The 25,159-nt window shown below is 38.0% G+C and overlaps 2 protein-coding genes across 4 annotated transcripts; one reads left to right on the plus strand and one right to left on the minus strand.

Moving 5' to 3' along the window:
- Positions 1-13,607, minus strand: cbx6b (chromobox homolog 6b). 2 transcript variants are annotated; one of them, XR_013196747.1, is made up of 6 exons: positions 13,368-13,607; positions 9,340-9,383; positions 9,191-9,256; positions 8,743-8,809; positions 4,370-5,677; positions 1-1,688 (listed from the first exon to the last, which is right to left on the minus strand). XR_013196747.1 is itself a non-coding variant. In XM_077212021.1 (5 exons), exons 1-5 carry the CDS (start codon positions 13,563-13,565, stop codon positions 4,427-4,429), a joined length of 1,626 nt encoding a protein of 541 aa, XP_077068136.1. In that variant the 5' UTR covers positions 13,566-13,606; the 3' UTR covers positions 1-4,426. The 2 variants fall into 2 exon arrangements, 1 of the variants encoding a protein (XP_077068136.1); XM_077212021.1 differs by having other exon boundaries at positions 1-5,677; positions 13,368-13,606.
- Positions 13,376-24,984, plus strand: baiap2l2a (BAR/IMD domain containing adaptor protein 2 like 2a). 2 transcript variants are annotated; one of them, XM_077212030.1, is made up of 14 exons: positions 13,376-14,445; positions 14,871-14,946; positions 16,640-16,726; positions 17,621-17,682; positions 17,805-17,876; positions 18,128-18,208; positions 18,306-18,437; positions 18,776-18,877; positions 19,024-19,075; positions 19,161-19,353; positions 21,235-21,300; positions 21,377-21,533; positions 23,291-23,331; positions 23,469-24,984. In XM_077212030.1, exons 1-14 carry the CDS (start codon positions 14,392-14,394, stop codon positions 23,539-23,541), a joined length of 1,248 nt encoding a protein of 415 aa, XP_077068145.1. In that variant the 5' UTR covers positions 13,376-14,391; the 3' UTR covers positions 23,542-24,984. The 2 variants fall into 2 exon arrangements, with proteins under 2 accessions (XP_077068145.1, XP_077068144.1); XM_077212029.1 differs by having other exon boundaries at positions 14,223-14,445; positions 21,374-21,533.
- The last annotated feature ends 175 nt before the right edge of the window (positions 24,985-25,159 follow it).

Raw genomic sequence — 25,159 nt, forward strand, 5'->3', positions numbered from 1 at the left:
TTTGCAAAATCACAAATGCAATTCCTTTATTAAAACAGGGCCAGTGAGCTTAGCTACACTTCTACTTCAAAGACAATACAAAAATTATCATGATTTTCAACACTTCAGTTACAAATCTGTACACAATACATAAAGCAATGAAAAATAATTATAATTCTTATATGGCCAGTACAAAATACAAATCAGGCATAAAGTAAATATTTACAACAAAATTAACAAATTAGAGGAAATTAAAATTAATAAATAAAATTGGCTTACAAGCTTTCAGACTTAAAGGGGGACCCACAATAAATATTTACATTTAATCTGTGATTAAGATGAGATGGAGTGTCAAATTCCAGAACTTATACAAAAATAATTCACACACACACACACACACACACACACACACACACACACACACACACACACACACACACACACACACACACACACACACACACACACACACACACACACACACACACACACACACACACACACACACACACACACACACACACACACACACACAAGCCAGAAAATGTCAAAACTGCACAGAATGGTTCAGAAGTTACACAGTGCAGCAGTGTGGCGCTGATCTCCTGAACACAGTTTAAGGGTTTGTTCTCAAACAGTCAGGCCATTAATGATTTGCACATGTTCTGTGTGCTTAACACTGCTAACGCTACAGACCTGGTTGCACAAGACAGCAAATGTAAATAAAAACTTTTGAATGTCGGCTGGAGAAAGTTGAGCCTGAACGTTTGAAGGTTCGCTTGAAGTTCAAGTCTTAGGCCACTACTATAGCCAATTCTAATATGTTTGGTTAACACAGCTTGAAAGCTCAGGAATTAGTCAGAAAATTTCCTGGGAAGTCCAATAAATTAGCAAAGAAGTGAGAACAGTCTGAAGGACTGACTGAGTTTGATGGATGTAACTTGAACATCCTTTTAGGAGTTAACCGAAGTGTCTGTGTACAGGATAATATTACTGGCTTTGTCAAGGCAACATAGTAAAAAGTTAAACACAATGACTTGTATGTAAAAGTTATGGAAAATGCATACATTCGGAAGTACATGAAACCAGAACTAAAATTAATTCCATATATTCAAACTTCCTTCAAAAGAATCACATTAAAAAAAAGAACCATGTATGATCCTTTTGAAAATATTCAAAAACTCTTCCTTTGCACAAAGGCACGAGTGCACTACAGTTGAATCTTTTCAATTAAGACTTGAAAACATGCATTCTAAGTGCCGAGGAGTTTGCAATTCCTCAAATTAGCCATTTTGGGAAAAAACAACAATATGGCTGAACAAACAATATGGCTGAACAAACAACTCCATTACAATAAAAATCAATTTCTTTACAGGTCAATGAGAGAATGTGTCCTTAAATCATCCTCATCATGGAGGTTTGAGATAAACCGTCGACAAATGTGGAGGAATAACGAGAGTCAGGATTTAGTGAGATAAACAGAATGATGCCAAATACAGATAAGGATTTTGAGAGGAAATCTTGATTCTGACCCCCTCTCTATGCACAAGTCTTAAAGTTCTGGTTAAGTGTGATTACAGGGGAGGTATCAGGGGTCAGAAAATCCAGTGTTTGCGGCAAATATCAGGGATTTGGGACCAACAATATTGGTGCAAACCACAAAGCTGCAAACCACAAAGCTGCAGAAAGCAGGACTGAGTGCTTGATCTCTGATGACATAAATGGATATTGAAAAGCAACACAAAACAAAACAGTCAATCAATCAAGTCTCAATTTTTAAATAAGATATATAAAAGGCTTGTTGGACATTAAGAACAAGGCATGCCAAAAAACATAAGAAAAACTGCACTATGAGCTCATTTTATGACTAAGCAAAGCCCAAAACATTGTATTTGGCTACAGCAAAAGTTTCCATATCAATGACATCACCATTCACTTCATCAGGCTGGTGTGTTTCGCCTGTGCCTTTTCTTAATTAAAAACTGACACTGGTTTGCATCAAGACCGAAGCTCCTGGGGCTTAAACTTTAGCTCTCATTAATACCTAACTGGAGGGAAGAGACCGTTCCAACCACGTCAGGACTAGATCAAAAGCTTGCTTTTCCCAGAATGCCCTTCACCAAAGTCTACGCAAATCTGGATTCAAAGTGATAGAGTACACACTCTCTCTCTGTTGAGATTTTTCTATCCCAACAGAGTTTTGGGATAAAGAGAGACCGGGATGATACCGAAGTGATTCCTCACGTTCCAAGTGAATGATAGTTGACATTATTGACTTTAACTCGAAGCTTTTTGCAGCACAAACATTTAGATTCTCTACTACAAAAAAGAAAACTTCAGTAAGAAGCAAAATAGCTGTACCAGAACAAATACCTTTAAAAGGGCAAAAATAAAATAAAATTAACATGAACACGCTAGTCATTAAATAACAGTTAATGTTTCTTGAACGAGTTAATCAATTAACAGCTAGATTTTAAAATCTACTGCTCCCTGTCTGAGGTTTTAAGCCAAATTTAAGAGGAAAATCTAGAAAACAGCAGAGAAGGAACACATGGCTTGCTGGCTTAGATTCCTGTAGTTGAATCTCTGGCAATTATTTCTGTATTTCAGCTTAGCAACAATAACTTCCTATTTTACATTATCCCTCTCTTTTTCTTACTGTTTTCTGGGAACCTCAGTGAAAGTTAAAATGGGTAAGACAGCACTATAAACACTTGTCAGGCATAAACACTGAGATAAAACATACAAGTTTGAAATGGTTGTGTTATTCTGCTTCATAATGAAGGTACTGGCTGTGGGGACCCTTAAAGCTGAAAGTGTTTCTATCAGGAATCCTGCTATGCCAAAGCTTAACTAAAAATAAAAAAATAACCAGGGTAAAATATTAACTTTGTGTCACAATGACAGGAGAAATGAGGAACTTTTATGGCAATAAATATTTCTTATAAGAAATATACCAGCAAAGGAATTTTATTCTTTCGTTATGACAACATATTTAGTCGTTTCCCTCTGGAATATTTACTGCAGGTAATCTCACAAAAACAATATATCGGTGGTTTAACGCCAAGAATGACCAATGCAATCTCACAGCAAATCGTACGTATTTTACGAGGTGGCTAATTCGTACGACCACACTCGTACGTTTTCGTACAATTTGTCTAGACCCCAGTGATGGGTAGATTTAAGGGCATGGTTAGGGTGGTCTTCCTGATGACACTTTTTGAAAAATCATATGAAATCGAATAAATTAGCCACCTTGTAAAAAACATATAAATTGCCGTGATATCGGGTTCGAATGTCACCACTTTCGTTGTCGTTATTACGACAATATAAGAAAAACTCTGGCGAAGGTATGACTATCATTTCTTGGGTTGCATTACACTAACATTTAAAATATGTATTATGTTGCTGTTCCTAAGAAATTATTGGACAACTGGTTATTTACTCTCCAAAGTGAATTCTTGCTCATATTTGATCAATTTGGACTCTCTCTCTCTCTATATATATAATATTGTGAATATATAATTAAAACATATATTACAATTCAGCCCTCAATTGCAGTTTACAGCACTTTTCAATGTTTGTGATGCTATACATAATACATTCACTCACAGAAATGATCGAACATGCTGCAGTTTTAGTTTGAATAAGACGCAGTTAATACGTGTGTGTGTGTGTGTATACATTTAATATAAACATTCAAAAGTTTGGGATTGGTTCGATTTGTAAAAATAAATGCATACTTGAAAGGATGTATTAAATTGATTAAAAGATACAGTAAAGACTTTTACGTTGTAACAACATGCATTTCAAATAAATGCTGTTCTTTTGAACTTTCTATTCATCAAAGAATCTTGAAAAAAAGTTTTCAGTTTTTACAAATATATTGAGCAGCACAACTGTTTTCATCATTGATAAATGTTTCTTGAGGGGCAAATAATCATTAAAATTATCTCTGAAGGATCATGTGACACTTAAGAATGGAGTAATGATGCTGAAAATTCATCATAGCAATAATTGTAATCACAAATAAAGATTTATTTATATTGTAATTTTTTACAAAATTACTTTTACTATATTTTTTTGCCTAAGGGACAAAAATATTACAAAAATCTTACCAACCCCAAACTTTTGAATGGTACAACTCAATCAGTTGTGATTTATGGAATAAATACCATGAAGGAATTGATTGGCACATCTCTAAAGAAGCCATTGGTGAGTTAATCTGCTTAGAAAAGTCGATGCGCTCAGATTGAACACAATGAGCCAAGAAACCTTCATCAGAGACATTCCTTCGTAGTTATAAAAGTCATGGCACAGTGTTGTAGAGTGGACAGCTTGACCACATCTCTTAACAAAGGCAGCTGAAAACTGTAAACAATCTACTTACAAACCTCCCAACATCTCTTTTGAAGGCTAGAGGAGGCCGTATCGGTGTTGTCTGCACTCAAGTTTTGTTAGGGGGATGCTTTGGCTGTTGTGTGTTGTGTTGAGCTGATATATTTTTGGGGTAGCATGGAGGAGAGGTAGCGGATGGCGGATGACAGAACTCCTTGATGGTTACAGTGAGGAGGTTAGCTGTGATATCTGTCACGACCACATTGGCACATCTGGATGTCATGTCAGGATGCCAGTCCAAATCTTCTTCCTCCGACGGCTCCTCTGACACGGGAACCTCTGGGACCTTGAGCTGCCGACGGCCAGAGAAGGGATGCCGTCGCCGCAACCGCCTGTCCATTTCATGAGGTACGGAGAGGTCCAGGATGTGTTCGTTGTCTTCGGAGGATGACGACGCAGAGGATGAAGAGGAAAACATAGGAGAGGAAGGAAGAGCAGAAGGACCCGAGCTGTTTTTGGATGCCACGGGTTGAGCGCCCACTTTGTGAAGGGCAGGATCTTGGGCGTTGGTTGCAGAGGTTTTGGATGGTAATGAGGAATGCTGGAATTGGGTTTGTCGCGGAGAGGCTGGCTCGCCGTCTGAAACTTCCGAGCTTGAGTTTGACGGAGGCAGTTCATCATTGAGAGTCTGACCTTTGGACACGTCCCGGAGCTTTGAACTTTTGGAGGAAGAGATACTGTTTGTGTTGTTGCGACTCTCTCCACTTTGAGTCTGGTTGTCTGCATTGTTCAGAGAGTGAGAATCAAAGAGTTTTCCGAAAACAGGAAACCCAGAACTCCTAATTGGGGGCTGGATTCCTCGGTAAGACCCTTCTCCAAACCGCCTGTTTTTACCAATCACCCTGTTCCGGGATGGAATTTTCTGCCGCCCAAAATGGGACTGCTGTGTAGCGGGCAAGTGTGTCCTTCTACTATTAGCAACTCCGCCATTCCCAGCCTTGTCAATCACTTTGAGGTTCAGAATGACCCGTCCCTTTTTCACTTCCCTGGGTTTGACTTTTCGATTGAGAATACGGACTGTTTCCGAAAAGGGACTGACTGTTGGACGGGACGAAAAAGGGCCTGAGGGACCAACTGTTTGATCCGGGCGGGGCAAGGGGCGACGTGCCATGCGATGGCAGCGGTGAATGTCTTTTTTCAGTTTGGGCTGAGCAGCGCCCGACTGCAGTTTAGCATTAGATGGGGCAGTTGGGGTGTAGGACGGTGCAGCTAAGGGCGAAGGAAGCTTTGAATGCGGCTGAGGACGACTAGGCTTGAACTCCGGGACTCTTGGGGAAGTGTCTGCAGCCTGCGCTCTTGACTAAATAATGGGGAAAATGTCGAAAATTATTCACTTTTAAAAGAGTTAGTCAAACCTTATGTCACCTTATTACCTCACCGTATGTCGTTGCAAACCAATAAAACATTCGTTCGTCTTTGAAATACAAATGAAACCTGAGAGATTTCTGTCCCGCCATTAAACCAAAACTGCACTTGCTTGACACGTGAGAACAAACCTCATGTAAGCACGTTTAAGCTTTTATCAAAAACCAATGATTTTGTTCTTGCACGTAAAGCAAGTACACTGAAAATATTTGGTGTAGAAAAAAATTCACTCAGAAATTGGTAGTAAATTTCACAATTTATTAAAAAGAAAGAAAGTGTTCTTGTAAAATGCACAATCTTTTATTTATAACAATTTTTTTTTTACTGTGTACATTTGAGCTAGGGATGTCATGATAACCGATACTTCGGTAACAAGTCGATATACCAACATTTTAAAATCCTGACGTTCATGTTTTTCTACAGTACAATAAGTACTGATGGTCTCAAACATTTATGCACCATAGCATGTAGGTTGAACCCAAACAGATTATCAAAGCAAATCAGTAATTTGAAAACTTTCTGAGAGATGTGATTTCACAAACAGTGTTAGTGACTCAGCAGTACTGTGTCTTCGCTCTCTATTTCAAAATGCGCAAATAGCTTCATAGTATCCACATTGATTTTGCTCTGCAAGCAAGCTGCACGGTGCAATACAAGACTTTAGCGCACATCGTTTTATTTCATGCCAATTTATAAATTCACGCGATTTGAAACTATAAGGTACTCACGAGCTCTCTGAGAGACGTTCTTCAGTCAGTATGCTCTCAACCAAAGCGCAAAAACATGGCCGCCTCTCGTGAGTGTCATATTTTTGCGTCTTATTACACATAAATGCTCAAATACACATACAGTTATGTCTAAATGCCTGTCTTGGCGAATATTCACGTCAGTTATGTGAATGTGAACAGCATGTGTAACAGCATTTGGTTTCAGTTCATTAGGTCTTAGTGGCAGCAGCCTTTAAATCCTCCTACTGTCTAATATTGGCTTTCTGTATTATTAATGATAATCAAACAACAAAAGAAAAGCTTTAATAAGGATTAATCTATATTTAACTTGTACTGTTATGACTATGCAGAGTTGTTTTATATTTAATCATTCAATTTCTGTGGTATGTTTACTTGAATACTACTGTTAGACCTACCTGAAAAATATATACAGCATTGTTTAATTTGTAACTTCATTTTATTGTATATATTTATGCTACTGCTTCTAATGTGCTTATTCTTTCGTTTTATTACTGACTATTGCAAAAAATTACCTCATAGAAACACAAGTACATTGTTTTAGTATTATTGTTTTTTGTTCACCGTGGTATCGACTTTGGCATCGACTACTGTGTACTTTTGGTGGTATCTAGGGCTGCAACAACTAATCGATAAAATCGATTATAATCGATTATGAAAATCGTTGTCAACGAATGTCATTATCGATTAGTTGGTCTGCTTACGTCACGGGGAGCGTTTACTGGTACGCACACACACGCAAGGTCTCTCTCCCTCAGGCGCTCTGCCGAGCGCGCGCGCTACACGGTTTGGAGCAGTCTCTTCTGTCTCGCATGCGCGCTCTTGCTTGCGCGCTCTAGATTTCGGGAGTTTGAACTAATTCGCGGGCATCAGGGAGCCGCAATCAATATGCGGGAGACTCCCGGGACTTCCGGGATGTCTGTATTTTGTCTCGAGCATCAGGTTGTGCAATCAGTTCGCTCCCAACGTAAGTGATGGATTAAAATAGCGCTACCGCAGAAATAGGTTAAATTAAAACGGTCTTTACAAAGTGAAGCACTAAATATAAAGGCAGTTAATAACAGCAGCAGTAAAATATTGTTTTTTAGTCACTGTACTCAGTGGTTTTCAGCGAATGCTTGTGCACTAATGCATAATTTCTCCTGTCCTTTACTCAAGCCTGTTAGCTTGCTGGGTAACGTTACCTCCATTCCGTTCTCTTTTTATAGCATTTGTCTACTAAGTTTTAATTGTTTTTCAAACGCGATCTACTGCGGCTCTACATTCACACAATTGTTTTCAGTCTTTCTATATTTATTTAATCAATTTATCCTTATATTATATTATTTTCTATATTATATATATAATATATATTATATTCTTTATCCTTATATTCCTTATATATAATTAATTTTAAATAAAGATTAAATGAATTATATATTTTAGATGTTTTTAGTTTGTTTTTAGTTCAGATATTCACATCTGAACAACATGTCTGTGTAAATTTGTTTTAACAAAAATTTTGTTAAAACATAATATGTTGGATATCATTTTTTTACCAATAATCATGTTTGTCAACTTGCCATCAGCAATTATCATTAAAAACAATGCAAATATTGATATTAGTAAAACTCAATGTGTGGCTTTTGCACTTTTTAAAGTACACTTTTACACATAAATACCCTGATTTACGGTTTTATTTAGTTATAATAATAAAAAAATATCTAATTTAATTTCTATCCGATTAATCGATTAATCGAAAAAATAATCGTCCGATTAATCGATTATCAAAATAATCGTTAGTTGCAGCCCTAGTGGTATCGGTATCGAATACTAGATTTTTGGTATCGTGACATCCTTAATTTGAGATTCCATTTTTCATATTTGATGTACTCCATGTATGAGTGTTGAACAATGTTTATATGTCAATAAAAGCCTAATTTAAATCTGTTCATCATAAAGCAAAAATACTTTAAACTGCTCAATTCTTTAATGTTTTTATGAACCTTTTGAAGCGTCAAGGTTTTTGGTTGCATGGACTTTCAATGGAGGGACAGAAATCTCTCAGGTTTCATTAAAAATATCTTCATTTGTGTTTCGAACATTAACGAAGGTCTTATAGGTTTGGAACATGAGAGTAAGTAAATGATGAGAACTATTATTTTTGGGGTGAACTATACCTTGAAATATTTTCAAGGCATATTTACAAAACAAATTCAATAAATCACACCACAAAACACATTTATTTCCATGCCAGTTGGTACGGCTGACATACCTTTAGAAGCAGCGTTTTAGGTTTCGGGCCTCTCTTTTTAGGTCCATACATCTCTTGCTCTCGCTCTCTGAGTAAAAAAACGAGTTGATCAAAGGGTTTGTGATTTTGTCATGTGTTTGAGCTTATATACAGAGTGGTTGTGACAGTTTCAGCTTTATGAACAACAAACTTCCTCTGAGCATAAAGCATGACTACAAAAGTTTTACTTCATATGTGAGACTCAGGTATTTGTGTGATGTGGATAGAGATGTCTCGAGACTGCTTCCTGTGGGTATGCAGGAAAGAGTCAATCTAGCTTTGACTCGGAGACCACTTCAAATAGAAGAATCAACGGTCACAAACGTATTTAACTCGAATGATCGCAGGAGTTAACATTTCGTAACTTTTCCATTTCCTTTAAAATTACTAATCAGGGGAAAATCATTAACGACAACAAGCAATCACTCACTTTTGTTCAAATGCTGCAACCAGTCGTTCATCTAGGATGTTCTCCTCCGGCTCCCATGTGCTGTACCTGAAAAATATACAGATCATTTAACATCCACTACTTGTTACACATACAAGCTTAACTAATGAATCATATTCCTGTTAACTCACTTTATTGCCCATCCCTTCCATTTCACAAGGTACTCCATGCGTCCCTATGGAAATAACAAATCAGTTTCCAGCATTTATGAAAGATATCTCATTGAAGGAAGTAAATCCAAAAAGATCATTCTGTCATTATTTACTCTCCACCATGCCCTTATAAACCAGCATGCTGTTATTTTTCAGTGGAAGACATAAGTAGATATTTTTAAAGAATCTTTACTCAGCTTAGAGCTGCACGATTAATCATATTGCAATCGCGATGTCAAGCCTATGTGATTATATGACGCAAAATGAAAATGAAATTCAGACAATAGAGGGTTTGCACCAACGTCACGATTTGGTCAGTTACCCGGATGCGCGGCCATATTGGAGATATTCGGATGTAAACAACAGCATGGATTGCAATGATTTTGTACTACTGAACGCATTGTTACACTAATTTATGATGTCTAAACTATGGGGGGAAAAAAACACAGAAACTGTGAAATCATATAGAGAAGGATTTAGTAAGCAGGAAAGAGCGCAGAATTTTGACGAACTAAAGTTGATGTGTGGTAAAGATCCGAACGAGCTAGCTTCTCTAGCCCTTGATGCTATTCTTTCCTCTATTTCTTATCCCGACATTGACAATTTGAACGTAGCCTGTCCAAAAAAAGCACATGAAATCCGTTTAAAGCTACATCCATATGTGGTTTGAAATCCTATTCTGAACGCTCTGATCGGATTTCGCGTGGTATGTGACTTTCTCACACCATGTAAAATGTAAACGTCAGATGTTGTTATAGAGAGCCTAAGTCACTCCCCTCCGCTTCCGGCTCATGGGACCTTATTTCGGAAAAAATGTGTATGGTAGTCAATGGCGAGAGACAACTTATCTTTTTATTCCGTCTGAACTGTGCCCTGAATTACACATATGATGTTCGTAAATTTAAAAGATAATTATGAAAGTCAAGAAAGTTGCAGTTTTTCATAAAACAGAAATGTAACATTTAGTTTTATGTGAAAATCGCTCAGTGAATTACATCTCTCGTCATCTATGTACGTCACCAAGCTCGTGTGTGTGCAGTCTGGTACAAAGCACACAGGCATGACGGCATAACGTTGCGATTATAACGTTAGACTAAAAAATGACAGACGTTAGCTTCAGTAAAGTTAGCTTCATTCATTGAGAGAAAAGGTATGACGTCACATGCGCGCCTTTTGGGTTTGTAGTCTTTGTAATTACGTATTTTCACAGTCTTATACCTCAACAGTTGTACATCAAACTGTGACTTTCTTGACTTTAAAATGTGTCTTTTAAATTGACAAACATCATATGTGTAATTCAAATATTTGTTGTCTCTCGCCATTGACTACCATACAACATTTTTCCGAAATAAGGTCCCATGGTGGTCCACCGGAAGGGGAGGGACTTAGGCTCTCTATAGGGAACATGCTTAAAGTCGCTGCCGAAACAAGGCAGTGTTGTTGCAAAGTGCCGGACAAGCAGAAATTATTATTTTTGAAAAATATTTTGAAACCGGCGCAGATAAGAGCGTAGGAAAAAATGAAATGAAATCACTTTGAAATAATATCACGCAATGCTGAAGTAGCTAAATAATAATAATAAAAATTATTTATAGGCAACGTATGTTACATAATACAGATTACCACAGTGATATTTAACCGCCAGATTTTGCTGTGGAAAGAATCGTGCTTATGGGGTTATTCATGGTCTGTTGAAAGTACTTTGTTGATGCTTTTACACTTTTAAAGGTCCTTTTAATGTTCAATGGTTGAAGGGTGGGTAGAATAATGTAATGTCATTGTACACAGTTTAGAAATATATTATTGCGTCCATAGAGCTAGTCTTTCACTGATTGTTTACAGCTTACCGGAAGTTACACCCATAATTTGTGCAAAGCATCATGGGGCGTAGCAATAATGTGGATAACATTTTGGTGCTTGTAAATGTGTCGTGACAGATCGTGGTCGTGAACAGAAAATCTACTTCAACTTACTAGTTAATAGTAAATAAACACGAATTAACAATAGGTGTGTTGAAAGATACAGTACAACTTACCAAAATGTTTATGCCTTGTAGACATAATATCGATCAATCAGTGTTTTTTTTTCAACTGCGGAAAGAGGTCAATAAAACAGCTGGAGAACAATGTCACAAAGTTATACATTTACCCTAGGAAAGTCATTTGATAGCACGCTAGTTGGCTAGACAAATTTTATGTAGAGAGGAGTATTTTGCTAAATATGTGCACTATATTAAATATTTATTATTTAATTTGAGTTGCTATTTTTAACCTTTAATAATAATTCCAGCTGACAGTGCTCTCTGTATGTTTACAGCATTAGGCAAGATTTTTCTTTCTTTTTCATTTAAATTGAGAAATACACATTTCAGCATTATCACTAATCTGTGAGTGCATTTTCCTTGAGAACCAAGCAAGTTTACTCATGAAACCATTTGTTTATTATATCGCAATCGCAATATTGACCTCAATAATCGCAATATGACATTTTCCCCAAATCGTGCAGCCCTAACTCAGCTTGCTCCGACAGATGATGCTCCATTTTTTAAAGCACTGTAAATATATCATACAAAGCAGACCATATTCATCAATCCATGCTTCAAAATGCATGTCCTATTTAGAGTCGAGTGGAAGTTGTCCAAATGACAAAGCTATTTTAAAGGGTTACTTCACCCAAAAAATGAAAATTATCCCATAATTTAAGAAAAATATCCATATTTCTAACTTTATAGACTAAAATCTCTGGCTTCCTGTAATGGCCATAGACGCATTCACGAGAGAGTTGAGTTCCAGCGTAGTTCAATGCTATGAATGCTACGCTTACGTCATACGTCGGCTTTTTTGGGGCTTCAAAAAATGGCACCATTTAATCCAATTATAAAGCTTGGAAGAGCCTTTTTTAATAGAACTCGATTGTGTTTGGCTGAATGAAGAAATTCATATACACCTACGATGGCTTGCGGGTGAGTAAATTATGAGATAATTTTCTTTTTTGGGTGAACTATCCCTTAAGGCTTTAGATGACATGGGATAAAGTCCTTTGAACCACTTTTAAGATGTTTTTATGCTCCACTCCGCCACCCCCCCTCCTGGAGCTTTACATCCCCAGTTCCCATTATGGAAAAGAAAATATTCTTCAAAACTTCCCATTTTGTGTTCCACAGAAGAAAGTCAGTCATGCAAGCATGGAAGGACATGAGTGAATAAATGATGATGGTCAAAAAATAGGGCAAACTACTTCTTTAAAATTCGTATTATCTCATAATAATAAATGCCCATTAGACAGTGAACTCCATCAAATGCAACACAATATACAAAGTCTTTCAGATTTGTAACTATCAGTAGATGCTGGTGATTTGACAACCAAAATTTAACCCGTAACGAACCTAAAGAAAAAATCGTCTGCTGTACGGAAAAACAAAAACAAACAGCGATTTGAACGTAAAAACTAGTGGTTGCTACGCGACGCGACGCCACAGATACAGAACGCAAAAATGCCATTATAAATGACCGAAACTGTACAACCGCGCAAAAATGTATAGGCTACCGTTCGGTTGGTTTCAACGCAATGTAATCATACCCGTTGTGTAGGCTACAATGCACGGGTTTTAGTGTTGTAGCGTCGCGTCGCATCGTGCCGCACTTCTCACCGCATCGCCTGCAGTGTCAGACGAACCGGCCTTTGTCAAAAATTTGCACTCCGGGTAGACACAAAAAAGCTAACACGCTAACAGCACCAGCAACAACTCCAGCTGGCGCCAGTCTAATCTAAACAGACACACACTGCACCCTGAGCTCAAAATTAAGCAACTCAGTCAAATTAGTTGAGTATGAATGCATACACAAAATGCGCGTAACACGCGTTACTCGAGCGGTTTTATGATTGCACAGAAAGTATTGTGCTCTAAATGCAGTTCAATTCACTGCACTCGTCTGCAGGGCTGAAGTTTACTGCGTTTGTAGGCCGCAGTGAAAGGAAATAAAATGAGTTTTAATAAACAGACTGACCTTACGGACGCGGCGCTTCAGAATGGCCTCGGCGGCAAACACACGGTCGCCTGCCGCAGATAGCTCCATCTTTAGTGGGACAGCAGAGACGGGTTCTTCCGCGGAAGCGATGGAAAGATCCTGCGCCGTGGAGTGGAGGAGTGAAATAAACACAAACACACCCATGCGCCCGCGCGCCTCTCTGACAATACGGCCCATGCAAGGAGAGACTGATCGACGGTTAATTGAAACTTGTGGGCGGCCAGTTTCATAAATATTAGTAGCCTATATTATATAATTTATTTTTCATTTTATTACTTTTATTTTATTATCATTAGCCTATATTAAACTATCATCATCATCCTCAATAATGACACGAGGCATTGTGATAATACACATTTGACTATAAAATTATATAGGCTATTACATTTACTATATATTGTATGATCATGCTTAGGATAAAGAAGTAGCCTATAAGTGATGTGATTGAAAGACTATAATTTTTTTCCAAGCACAAGCAAGTTTGTATAAAACTATTTTGGGGTCTGTCGCAATGAAAATATTTTATGTGAACTACGCTACTTTTTTAAATAATAATAATGACAACAAAGCAACTGCAACATAATATAAAGTCGATTTGGATAAATGTGTCTGCCAAATGCATACATGTAGCTAAATAATGTAAGGGACTTGCAAAGGTGTCTGATCACTGCACTGAGAAAAATGCTAAGACGGTACAGCAGCAGTCCTGTCTCCTGTCTCCTATCTCTGGTGTGCCGTGTTTACGGCAGGTGTCTAACCTCAGTCACACTTTTATTACTCTACACTGTTCAATAATTCACAGGCCACACGGGTGACAATAGCTCACTGTTTCTCCCTCTCTCTTACACACACACAAACGCTCACACTCACAAACAGGACAAGACAAGAGAGGACACAGGAAACAAGGGGGAGATCAGCAGTGTGTCATCTGTCAGTCTGGTTATTTGTTGTTTAGTAAGTGGAAGTTATTTATTTGTTTGCTGTGCTAAGGTGACAGATCAGGATGTCAGGACAAAACAGTGATCAACTGCACCGCACCACTCTGGGCATTTATACGGTAAGCGTGAAGTCTCTCACAATTGAGTCTGGATTACACAATCACATGTCTATTAACTGTGTACAAAATGTTTAATAAAATACACTGATATTTATTTACATGTTTATACAAATATATATATATATATATATATATATATATATATATATTGTCCAGAAATGTTGCCTACATAATTTATAATAAATCTATAAATATTCAGCATGAAGCATATCATTTTTTTGTCATATAATTTGCTCATATTAAGTTAAAAAATATATTTATATATTTGTTCAGAAGTGTTTTTTAGCTAGGAATCTTTGTTGTGACAAATAGTAATCTGTAACCAAGGTGATAGATTGATGTGGTGTAACATATAGTCACAAAATGTGTTGACACTTGATCGGTTATCAGACTGTCATTCTCAATCCGCTTGTCCACCCGCTCAGAGCGTAATGGAGCAGTTCAACCCAAGCTTGCAGAGACTGGTGGCACTGGGAAACAGCTACATTCAGGCTTTCCAAGGCAAGTCAACATGAGAAAGAATGAATGAGGTTGAGTGAGGCAAGCAAGTAAGACTGAAAAAGATGAAAGGAGGAAGAAAGAACCTGGAGTGGCTGAACTTTGGCCTGCTGGTTGTCATTGATGATTATAAGTCAGCATTGCTGCAACGTCATTGGCTCATTCAACGTCATTGTTTAATGACTGTCTATTTTATGAGTCTTGAGTTTCACTAACAGAAGGGCAACTGTGCAAACTTGACATATGTACGTCAGAAGCTTTGATAGTGTCTGTTCCTGTGATAAACTTGATAACTATCAAACAACATTCCGATTGTTTGATAGTCATCTTCCAATTGATTAAAGAACCAATAAAGTGATTTTATAGCTTTTTATAGTGTTTTGGTGATTACACAATATATATTTTACTTTACAGCTGTCTTCAAAATCAGTGTTGCATACAGAACTAAACACTTAACTCCAGCCCAAAGAAAGAAAATAATTAAATTATAGATTTTTACAGAGATTGCTTGCTCAACATTTAAATCTGGTTTTGTGTTTGCTGTAGGCTGGTCGTAAAGCACGTTATCAGAGTTCCTCTGAAATCCTCCACCTCCCCCAGCTCCACCTGCCTAGATACAGTATGCTAGATCTACAGGATTTATGTATGTCTATTTATTAGGGTTGCCCCCGATTAAAGATTTTTGTTGTTGACTGTAGTCGTTCTTTTAAGCCATTAGTCGACTAATCGCATGTTTATATTAATTTAATTACTTAAATATATACTGAGGAGAATACTAAACCATAATGAGCTATTAATATATATAGAGGTAATATAGCCTCTTCCACTCTCAAGCGCATACATAAAGCTTGTCGCAAAGCACCAGCAAAAGTAGCCTAATGGTTATGAATGTGTCGGTGCAAAAAATAGCGAGGAGACATTTTATTTATTAATTAATAAACTAGTGTGTCAGTGTCGGCTGCAAAGATGAAGTTGATGATGCTGCATCACCATCTCCGCAGAGAAATGCAAATTTCTTTTCGATTTTAATTGGTTTGTATAAAGGTAGAAATTTCAAGCTTTCTATAGACATATTTATCATGCCAACACTATCAAAGTTGAAATGAATTTGAAGCAGTCCGGTGGTACAGGTCAGTGCTCTTTAAAGCAACACCAAGGAACTTTTCCTCTGCGGTCGCCCTACAGGTTGGAAGCGGAATTGTCCATTACCGCTGTCGTAAATAATTTAGCCTATTGTAAGTCGATGTACCATCACAAGGGTCTTGGAAATATATTATGAAGGTTGAAAAACTACATAGTGTCACTTTAAGTTGTTTATGTTCATTATTATTGTAATGTTATGTGCTTTGAGACATGAGGAAATATTTAACGTCGTCTCTCGTGACGCTTTGCAGACTCTGCTGTGTGCATTCATGTGTTTTGAAGGAGGCATGTGTTTGGAGATGCTCTGAAGGGAGGGTGGGATCTCATGCTTTCAAAGTTAGCTTGCTACTGCTATAGCCGCCCTGCCCGCCCAGAAAATTGCCTAACTTTAATGATATATTCTCTGTCTAACAAGTTCTTGAATGAAAATGTATTTAATATTTTATCTTAGGTAAATTCATCTTGTTTAAAGGATGCTCAGATATTATTACTGTGAGAAGATGTTAAAATCAGTCTTACCGTGGTAAACGAATCAAACTGTGTGTGTCTACAGCCCTTGCCGTCACCAGTGAGGCCTATTTCAATGCTCTGTCTAAGATGGGTGAACAGGCCATGCAGACTATGTCATCTCGTTTGCTGGGTAAGCTTTTATTTCCTCTTATCATTTCATTTTCTTTCACATTCTTTTACTTTTAAATGACAGCAGGACACATTTCTGTCAACGTCAGAGATTTTCTCGATAGACAGTTCATTTTCTTTTTTCTGTTAAATATGTACTTTCCATCACAGGGACTGAGTGGGAGAGCAAGAGAAAGAGAGTTTTGAGTGTGTTTTTATTGAGAGTGATAAATTGGGAGGGAGACAGTGTCCTTCAAACACTCATATTGTACTTTGCTCTTGTAAAGGCACTCTGTTCTTCCCCAGCACCTTCTTACACACGAGAGAGAGAGAGAGAGAGAGAGAGAGAGAGAGAGAGAGAGAGAGAGAGAGAGAGAGAGAGAGAGAGAGAGAGAGAGAGAGAGAGAGAGAGAGAGAGAGAGAGAGAGAGAGAGAGAGAGAGAGAGCGAGAGAGAGAGAGAGTGAGTGAGAGTGAGAGTGAGTTTATTTATGGTTGACATCTATCACCCTGTTGTGGTTTAATGGAAAAAATTCATTAAATTTCAATGGTGCTTTTGTTGTTATGAATCATATTTTATGGCCACAGAGAGATGGTGTGACAGTGTGTGTGTGTGTGTGTGTGTGTGTGTGTGTGTGTGTGTGTGTGTGTGTGTGTGTGTGTGTGTGTGTGTGTGTGTGTGTGTGTGTGTGTGTGTGTGTGTGTGTGTGTGTGTGTGTGTGTGTCAGTTTTGTAGTCAATATCAGATAACTGCACCTCCCCTGTGATGTTAAATAATAAATGATGACATAACGCCAGCTTGGCAGTGCAACCTTTAGAGGGAAATACCTATACTTTAGCACATAGACACTTAACCAGAAAATACAATGGCTGTAATAAGATCATAAATAAAAATGTATGTGTGTGTTTGTTTTCCAGGCGATGTGTTAATACAGATCTCAGACAGTCAGAGGAGACTCACCAATGAGCTGGAGGGAGTGGTGTGTTACAGACCTTTCTCTATTGACCCATCTTTTAATATCTTTCACTTTGTTGACGTAATACTTGTTAGACTGTCTGTACGGCTAATCCCGTGTTTAATGAGGATGTCTGATTGATTCAGTTCCGTTGGTTCCACTCCGAAGTCCTTCAAGAGATGGACAACAATGTCAGACTAGATAAAGATTACATATTGGTGAGTTTTTTTATTATGTATATATTGCAAATGCAAACAATTAAATGTGAATTTTAAGAAAACAAAACCTGCAAAAACAACTGCTTGTTATTTAAATTATAACGGCAGCTAAATCTAGGAGCACCTTAATAAAGGATTCATTCCTTCAACCTTATCAAAACTCATAGCATGGAGCATTAGCAGATTAAAATTAATCTGAATGTTGAAACTAAAAGAATATATATATTGATGTGGTTCACTTTCTCCTCCAGAACAGCAGGAGGCAGTATGAGATGGAGGTGAGAAACCAGGCAACATCACTGGAGAGACAGATGAGGCGAGGGGTCCCACAGGTGAGAGCAGTGTGTGACCCTTCCCTAATGGCACTTTAGATGTAATTTCTCTTAAAAAAAGAATGATGATGATGTTGATGGTGATGTTTGTGTTTAGGATGGCAGCGAGTATGTGCACTTTCTCAGAGAGTGTCAGAAAGACGCATTAAAGGAGGAAGAAAGAAGATATCGATTCCTGGCGGAGAAACACTGCGGACTCACCCAGTCTATTGCATATCTCATGAACAAGGTTAATGTCATTCTTTTTATATATATTATATTGTATTTTTAGTGTCTGTAATTAACTTGCTGCTTAATGTGCTGCTTTAAGTTGTAACCAAAGTAATATGTAGATATTATTAAGGAGAAATTGTCAAAAGGGCTTGAAATGTACTAAAGGTGTTATTGTAAAAGCTTATTAGTAAATATTTACTTTTTATTTACACAATTTTCGAGGGGACTTTAAAAACCTGCTCTGTGCAACATAAAAGTTATTTTCTTGAATATTGTTTTTTCCCATTTTTAAAAAATTTTGTTCATTCAAAGTGTTCAGTCTGATTAGCATCGACAGTGTTATTCCTCCCACAGACAGGGGGCGGCCTGCAAAACAGAGCAGAGGGGTGGAAAGATCTGGTGAATCACACAAGAGAACCCCGTCCACGCACTCCTTCACGACTGGAGGACAACATTGTGAGATACAGTATAAGGACACAATAAGCATATTTAAAAATAATCATATGATCCTATACTTAATTACACTTAGCGACCCAAAATTATGATGCTGTTCATAGATGTGGATGTTTAAACTCACCCACGTTTCCATGTCGTTCTGTCAGCTTGATGTTAACCGCTGGGCGGAGCAGCCGCTGGGAACGGTGCCCTCTAGAGGTGTGGAGACCTTATTCTGACATCAGACGAAATGTTTTCTTTCTTTTTTTGCTCAATATGACAAAATTTCGACCATTCACCGCAGGCCCTTCCCCTCAGCCCAGTCGTTCCAACTCCGTCTCAGGATTGGCTGGTGGCAAAGTGATGCGAGCACTGGTGCCCCACCCTCCCAATGCTAACTCCACCCTCCTGCCATTCTCTCGGGGAGAAGCCATCACACTGCTCCTTAAAGAGCCCAGGAACGGCTGGCTGTATGGACTCTCTGATAGCTCTGGACGGTGAGAGCAGTTAACACCTTAATCCTCACCTTTAGACTTTTGATTAGGGCTGTTTGATTCTGGTCCAGTTGAGCATTAAATTTAAATACATTTTTTTAGACTCAATGTGAATCTAACTTAAGTGAAGTGAAGTTACGTGAAGGCCAAGTATGGTAACTCATACTCTGAATATGTACTCCGTGTTTAACCCATTCAAGTTAGTGCACACACATTGGGAGTAGTGAGTAGGGATCACACACAATACAAACCGCGGACACACTCACCCGAAGCAGTGGGCAGCCATTCATTGCGGCACCCGAGGAATGATTGGGGGTTACCTTGCTCAACTATGCGCAGCTTTATTCTGTACTGTAATGTCTCCATTATATTGTCATTTGTTGTTCATCCGGCACTTTGCAAACAACACAACCTTGTTTCCGCAGCAACTTTAAGCATGTTTCCTATAACAACGTCTGACATGTTTATGTTTTACATGCCGTGATAGTGACATAAATCACGCACAGTCTGATTTGAGTGGTCAGACTGAAGCAGATTTCCAGAAATACGATTTGAATAGGATTTCAAACCACACATTAATGTAGCTCAAAACTGATGTGTGAAAATATCATTTCATGTGATTTTTTTAGCCTTCACAGTCACACATGCTACATATGATCAGATTCCAATCGGAAATGCACAAAAATTGGACTGACAGTCAGAGGATAACCTTGAAAAACTTGACGGTTAGAACCGGCTCATTTGATTCTTTTTGATCGTTTACACCTGGTATTAATGCATTTGGTTGATCGGATCACAAGTACAGTATATATTACAAGTAGATTGAGGGAGGCACATTCCCGTTTACACCTGGTGTTTTAATCTGTCTCTTTTGTCCACTTTCAACCACTTCTGTCCTGATTTCTTCGAGGGGAGGGTCTATGGGCGGGTAAATGTGTTTTTTCAGATCGTTCGCTCTAATGGACAAAATAAGCTCACTCAATTTACATATGAACGTGACTGGAGATGATGGGAAAACATGGAGATCATCAGCTTTCATTACTTCTCTGACAACCGCAAGACCAAATGTTAGAAATCAGGAATGGCAAGAGAACATTGTGCTTGATACGTTTTCCATCTTCAAACCCAATTTGGGTCTCCAGCCGACAAAGTTTAATACTGTCCAGCTAGGTCGCTTCCCATAATGTTTAGGTCACACATTAGGTCAGTAGGTGGAGAGCAGGCGTCTTCTTTTGACTGTTCGAACACATTCGACCACATGAGCGTTTACACTATGAAAACAATCCGGTCAAATGTGTTTTCGACTACCTCTGGAAGTCTTCAAAAGTGGACATGGTCATAATGTTTTAGACCCCATTTACACCGTATTTAGTATCGTCCACTAGTGATCCGATCGACCAAAATGCATCTTAATACCAGGTGTGAACAGGGCCTTTGAGTCAGACACAGGTGCACTTTAATGGGGTGGGATGTTTCCAGCGGTGCCCCTGGTCGGACATGACTGAAAAAGGTGACTTTCAACTCTGCCTGTAGGGTTGATTTGTTCATTTCGAACCAGTTCATTGGTTCAATAACCCGTCTGGACATGTCTATTATCTCATTAGCTCAGGGAGCGTGCGTGCTACTTCAAATTGGTGTCTTGTGTCATCAATCCAGAACTGAAGTTTGATTCAGTTCGATTCTGTGAACCAGTTACCCGCTTAATAGAATGATTCGTTCTCATTCAAGACTAGAACGTCTTTACTTTTTACGGTGTTCAAACTCCATGAATGTCCATTTTTGAAAGAGAGTTGCTTTTTTATCCTCAGTAACACGCTAAAAACATCTGATGTTCAAACAGACCACCTGATTTTGTTTCCTGTTCATTTGATATGCATTGTTTAGGCAAGGCTGGTTCCCTGCTGCTTATGTAGGCCCCGCGAATGAACCACCTGGGCCACCCGTCTCCAGGTAAGCCTATACTGCTTTCTCTACTTTCTCATTTCTTCAATCTCATGACTTTTAACCATTATTCTCTGTTCAGTAGCAGTTCTTTTAGAAGCAGCAGCAGTATGAGTAACCTCCTCGATCAAACCGTGAGCAGCAGCCAACACATAAATCCGCCTGCACCTCCTCCACCGCCATCTCCATCAACCAGATCTAGAAACTCCAGGCCTGTCACTCCCACCCCTTCAGAAAACAGAGTAAGACCTGTTAAAAACAACATCAACAACAACATAAAAAAAATCGAATTTAAGAAATGAAAATTATTCATTAATTATATTAAAATGGCTGGATTTTATCCATCAGCAATCTATTAGACTGCGATTAAAGAATATATGACAGGTTGAAGATATTGATGATTTCAGATGGAAAGGTAAAGTTATTACATTTTGATGAAATTTATGAAGGCAAACATTTTGTCTTTAAGTAAAGATTAAGATTCAGTGAGTGTAATGTAGAAATCCTTTGAGTGTGTTGTAAATTCTGATGTGGTTCGTGAGTTTCTTTAAGATCGGCTGATGTTCAGAATATTTGAAATCCTTGGAGAGATTCCGGACTGTAAGTTAATGTAAATGTGTAGATGAGATCAGAGCAGGCTGGCGTTGAATTTTAAGTGTCCGTTCCTACTGTGGCCAGCAGGGGCACTGTGGTGAAGTTCTGTTCTCCACGACACCGCATCCTTCGTTCTGGTGGCTGCAGGGGAGCAGCTCTTTCTGTTGACGGTCTGTGTGTGTGTGTGTGTGTGTGTGCGTGCGTGCGTGCGTGCGTGCGTGCGTGCGTGCGTGCGTGTGTGTGTGTGTGTGTGTGTGTGTGTGTGTGTGTGTGTGTGCTTTGGTGTGATCCTCTGCTATACCAAAATTGATGCAAAGCGTAACAGTTATATATGAGCCTGTTGTTTCTTGTTCCATTTGTTCTGGTTTGCTGTGTCTATGTCTCTCTCTCCTCTCTCTCTCAGTGAGGGAGTGAGTTGGATTACATGACAGCATCCATGTTGATCATCATGCTGATTTAATTGATTTTATCAGACAGGATAGAGAGTGCTTTAGTGTGAAACCAACCAAACACCACAGATAACATAGAATTGAACAAATCCATTGGCAATGGACCATGGCTCACCATGTGTGCTGTCAATTTCCCTCCAAAATGACGTCATGTCTTGGAGTATGATGTGGCTTTTGTTAGATAAAGGGATTTTACAAAAGACTAACAGGTGTGATATTGAGGACACAGGAAAAACCTTAATTGACGACCAATTAAACCATATATTAAACCAACATTAGTTGTTGGGAATATTGTTTAATATTCATACGAAACTGAACAAAAAAACCAACATGATTTTCATAAATTGTAAGTTGAATATTTTGTCCAATATATGAATACATTCATAATAATGTACTGCATAGTGACTTCCGCATCGATGTCACAGTTTTGTTGTTCAATAATTATGAAATATTATGTTCACGCGATAAGAAGTAGGACATTTTCACGTTAGAATTCTATTGCAACATATATAAAATGTAAATTGTACTAAAAAAATTGGTGTAGGATTTACTTAGGATGTTCTCTCAGAAATGTGCTAGTAAATTTCACAAATAATTACAAAAAAAGGTAACACATTGGATTAAGCATGATATTTTGAAATAGACTGATAATAGAGTATTTTCTTATAAAACATACTTATATAATCTTTATTTAGTATCGGGAGGCCACAAAATAAAATCTAATGGGCTGAAAGGGTTCATCTGTTTTGTACCTTTGATGCAACTATAAGCAGTTAGTTTCACTAGTTTGCTTTTTGAGTTTGACCCTTGATTTCAAGATCAGTCTCTAGGAGAAAACATTACATTTGTGTGGTTTTGCTGTGATGTTTTTTTGCATACTAATTGTAAGAATAGTATAAAACCATTTTAAACGATTCATTAATACTAAATGACTTGTCTTATTTTGTTTTCGACAGAGACAAGATCAATATGAGTCTCAACCAGAACTTTTTCCAAGGTCGGTAAAAACACCTGTTTTATATTCATGTCCATTAACCTTTTATTATGTTGCTTTTCACATCAACAGCACCAATAAGAGATCATCTATATTGGAGATGTTTCTGTTTAACATAATTTCATTCTCTGTTTTTGCAGAGGCACGAATCCATTTGCCACCGTGAAGCTGAAACCCACCAAAACCAATGACAGATCAGCTCCACGCATATGAAAGATATTTCAACCAATGGCAACAATTCTTCAACAGCTAATCAGTGCTCCACATTTTACTATACATTGCTCAGCCATTTTCAGAAACATTAACTTTCCAGCATAATCAGTTCAAAGCATCACATTTAAGACAATGCAACTACACAATGATTAATGACTGGTCTTTAAAAATCCATTAAATCAGGTAGTGAATAACATTTACCTTTATCTGCAGGGTATTGGAGGGTTGGTGGCAACACACAATTAATAACTCTCTTTTAAATAGAGTGGCCCCTATAACGTATTTGGACACTTTGTCACACTTAAAATACCTGAATTTCACGGTGTGACGTATACAAACAAATACTGCAGGTGTTTTTTTAGTGGATGTATGAAGCCTGTTCTTCTCAGAGTAAACAGGTATAGACCATCACAATACCTATGGACATGTTGCAACATTCAATTACCAGAAAGTTTCACAATACTGTTTATCTTTATTTAGAACAGTGTACCTATCACTTGAAACCTTTCTTTTTGTGAAATTTATGACTTGAAAAGTTATTTTTCTTTAAACTAAATGCACTTAGTTTGATATTGTCATATAATGCAATTACATTTTTCAATGTGGCTTGTGTGTCCAAATATTTAATGCCACTTTACCAGTGGTCATATCTGTGTAGTTTGAAACATGACATCACTTCCTGGTTCTCTTTTCGCCCATGTTTCCTCCAGTCCATTATAAAGTGCAGCAGGTTTTTTATGCTGTAGTTGTGCTGACCAACCAGAAAATGTAAATGCAGGTCAGCTCAAGTGCTTTTAAGTGCTGAAACAAGTGTATTTTTCATCTTTCACATCTTTGTATATAATTTGGACTAAGAAAAACACTTCCTAAAGCATCACTGGTCCTCCAAATGCACTTTATATATGTATACTGTCATGCTTGTTGCCATTTGGACTGGTTTAACTACAGTTCTTTGAGGTCTGACCTCTTGGACCCCCGGCATCTCTGATTAGCGACTATCGGTCTCTCTCTCCTGTTCTGTGCTTGAACTTTGTCTCTCGGCTCAGTTAATTCATCTGATGTGCCCAATTATAAGCTGCCCTTAAATTGGCTCTTCTGTCTGCTTAAGTGCCTCTAAAGTGAATGTTCGTTTTAACCTTGACAGTAATTGGCGTGACCTTCTCCTGGGGTGTCAAGCCCATTAGCACAAGTCCATTTCTAGGAATGTCTTGCATCTAATCAGCATGTTTTTTTTCTTTGAGAATATTTTCTAGTTTAATTGAATAGTTCAATACACAAATATGTGGCTATATCACAGTGATTTACGCCTATTATGCTTTAACCAGCGGATACAGGGAAAATATATGGCAGACATACACTCTTTCCTGTAGGTATTGTGAATTATGTATACGATTCTTCACATCGTGATCTGTTTGCTGAACAAATAAACTAATGTGAAGTTGATACGCTGTCTCTGAAGTGGTCAATTTCTCTGAAAATTTTCCTTTTGAGCATCATAGGAGTTTAACAGGGACAAAGTCACCTGCTGTGTTAGGGAGTAACTAACTCTTTTCTTTTTTATGCCACTTTTTCACAAACCATTTTAGTTCCAGAATGTGACGTTAGCTTTATTCTGAAA

This window comes from Siphateles boraxobius, unplaced genomic scaffold (assembly GCF_051911475.1).
Source record: "Siphateles boraxobius isolate OS27281-9 unplaced genomic scaffold, OSU_SipBor_1 66, whole genome shotgun sequence".
Taxonomy (NCBI): Eukaryota; Metazoa; Chordata; class Actinopteri; order Cypriniformes; family Leuciscidae; genus Siphateles; species Siphateles boraxobius.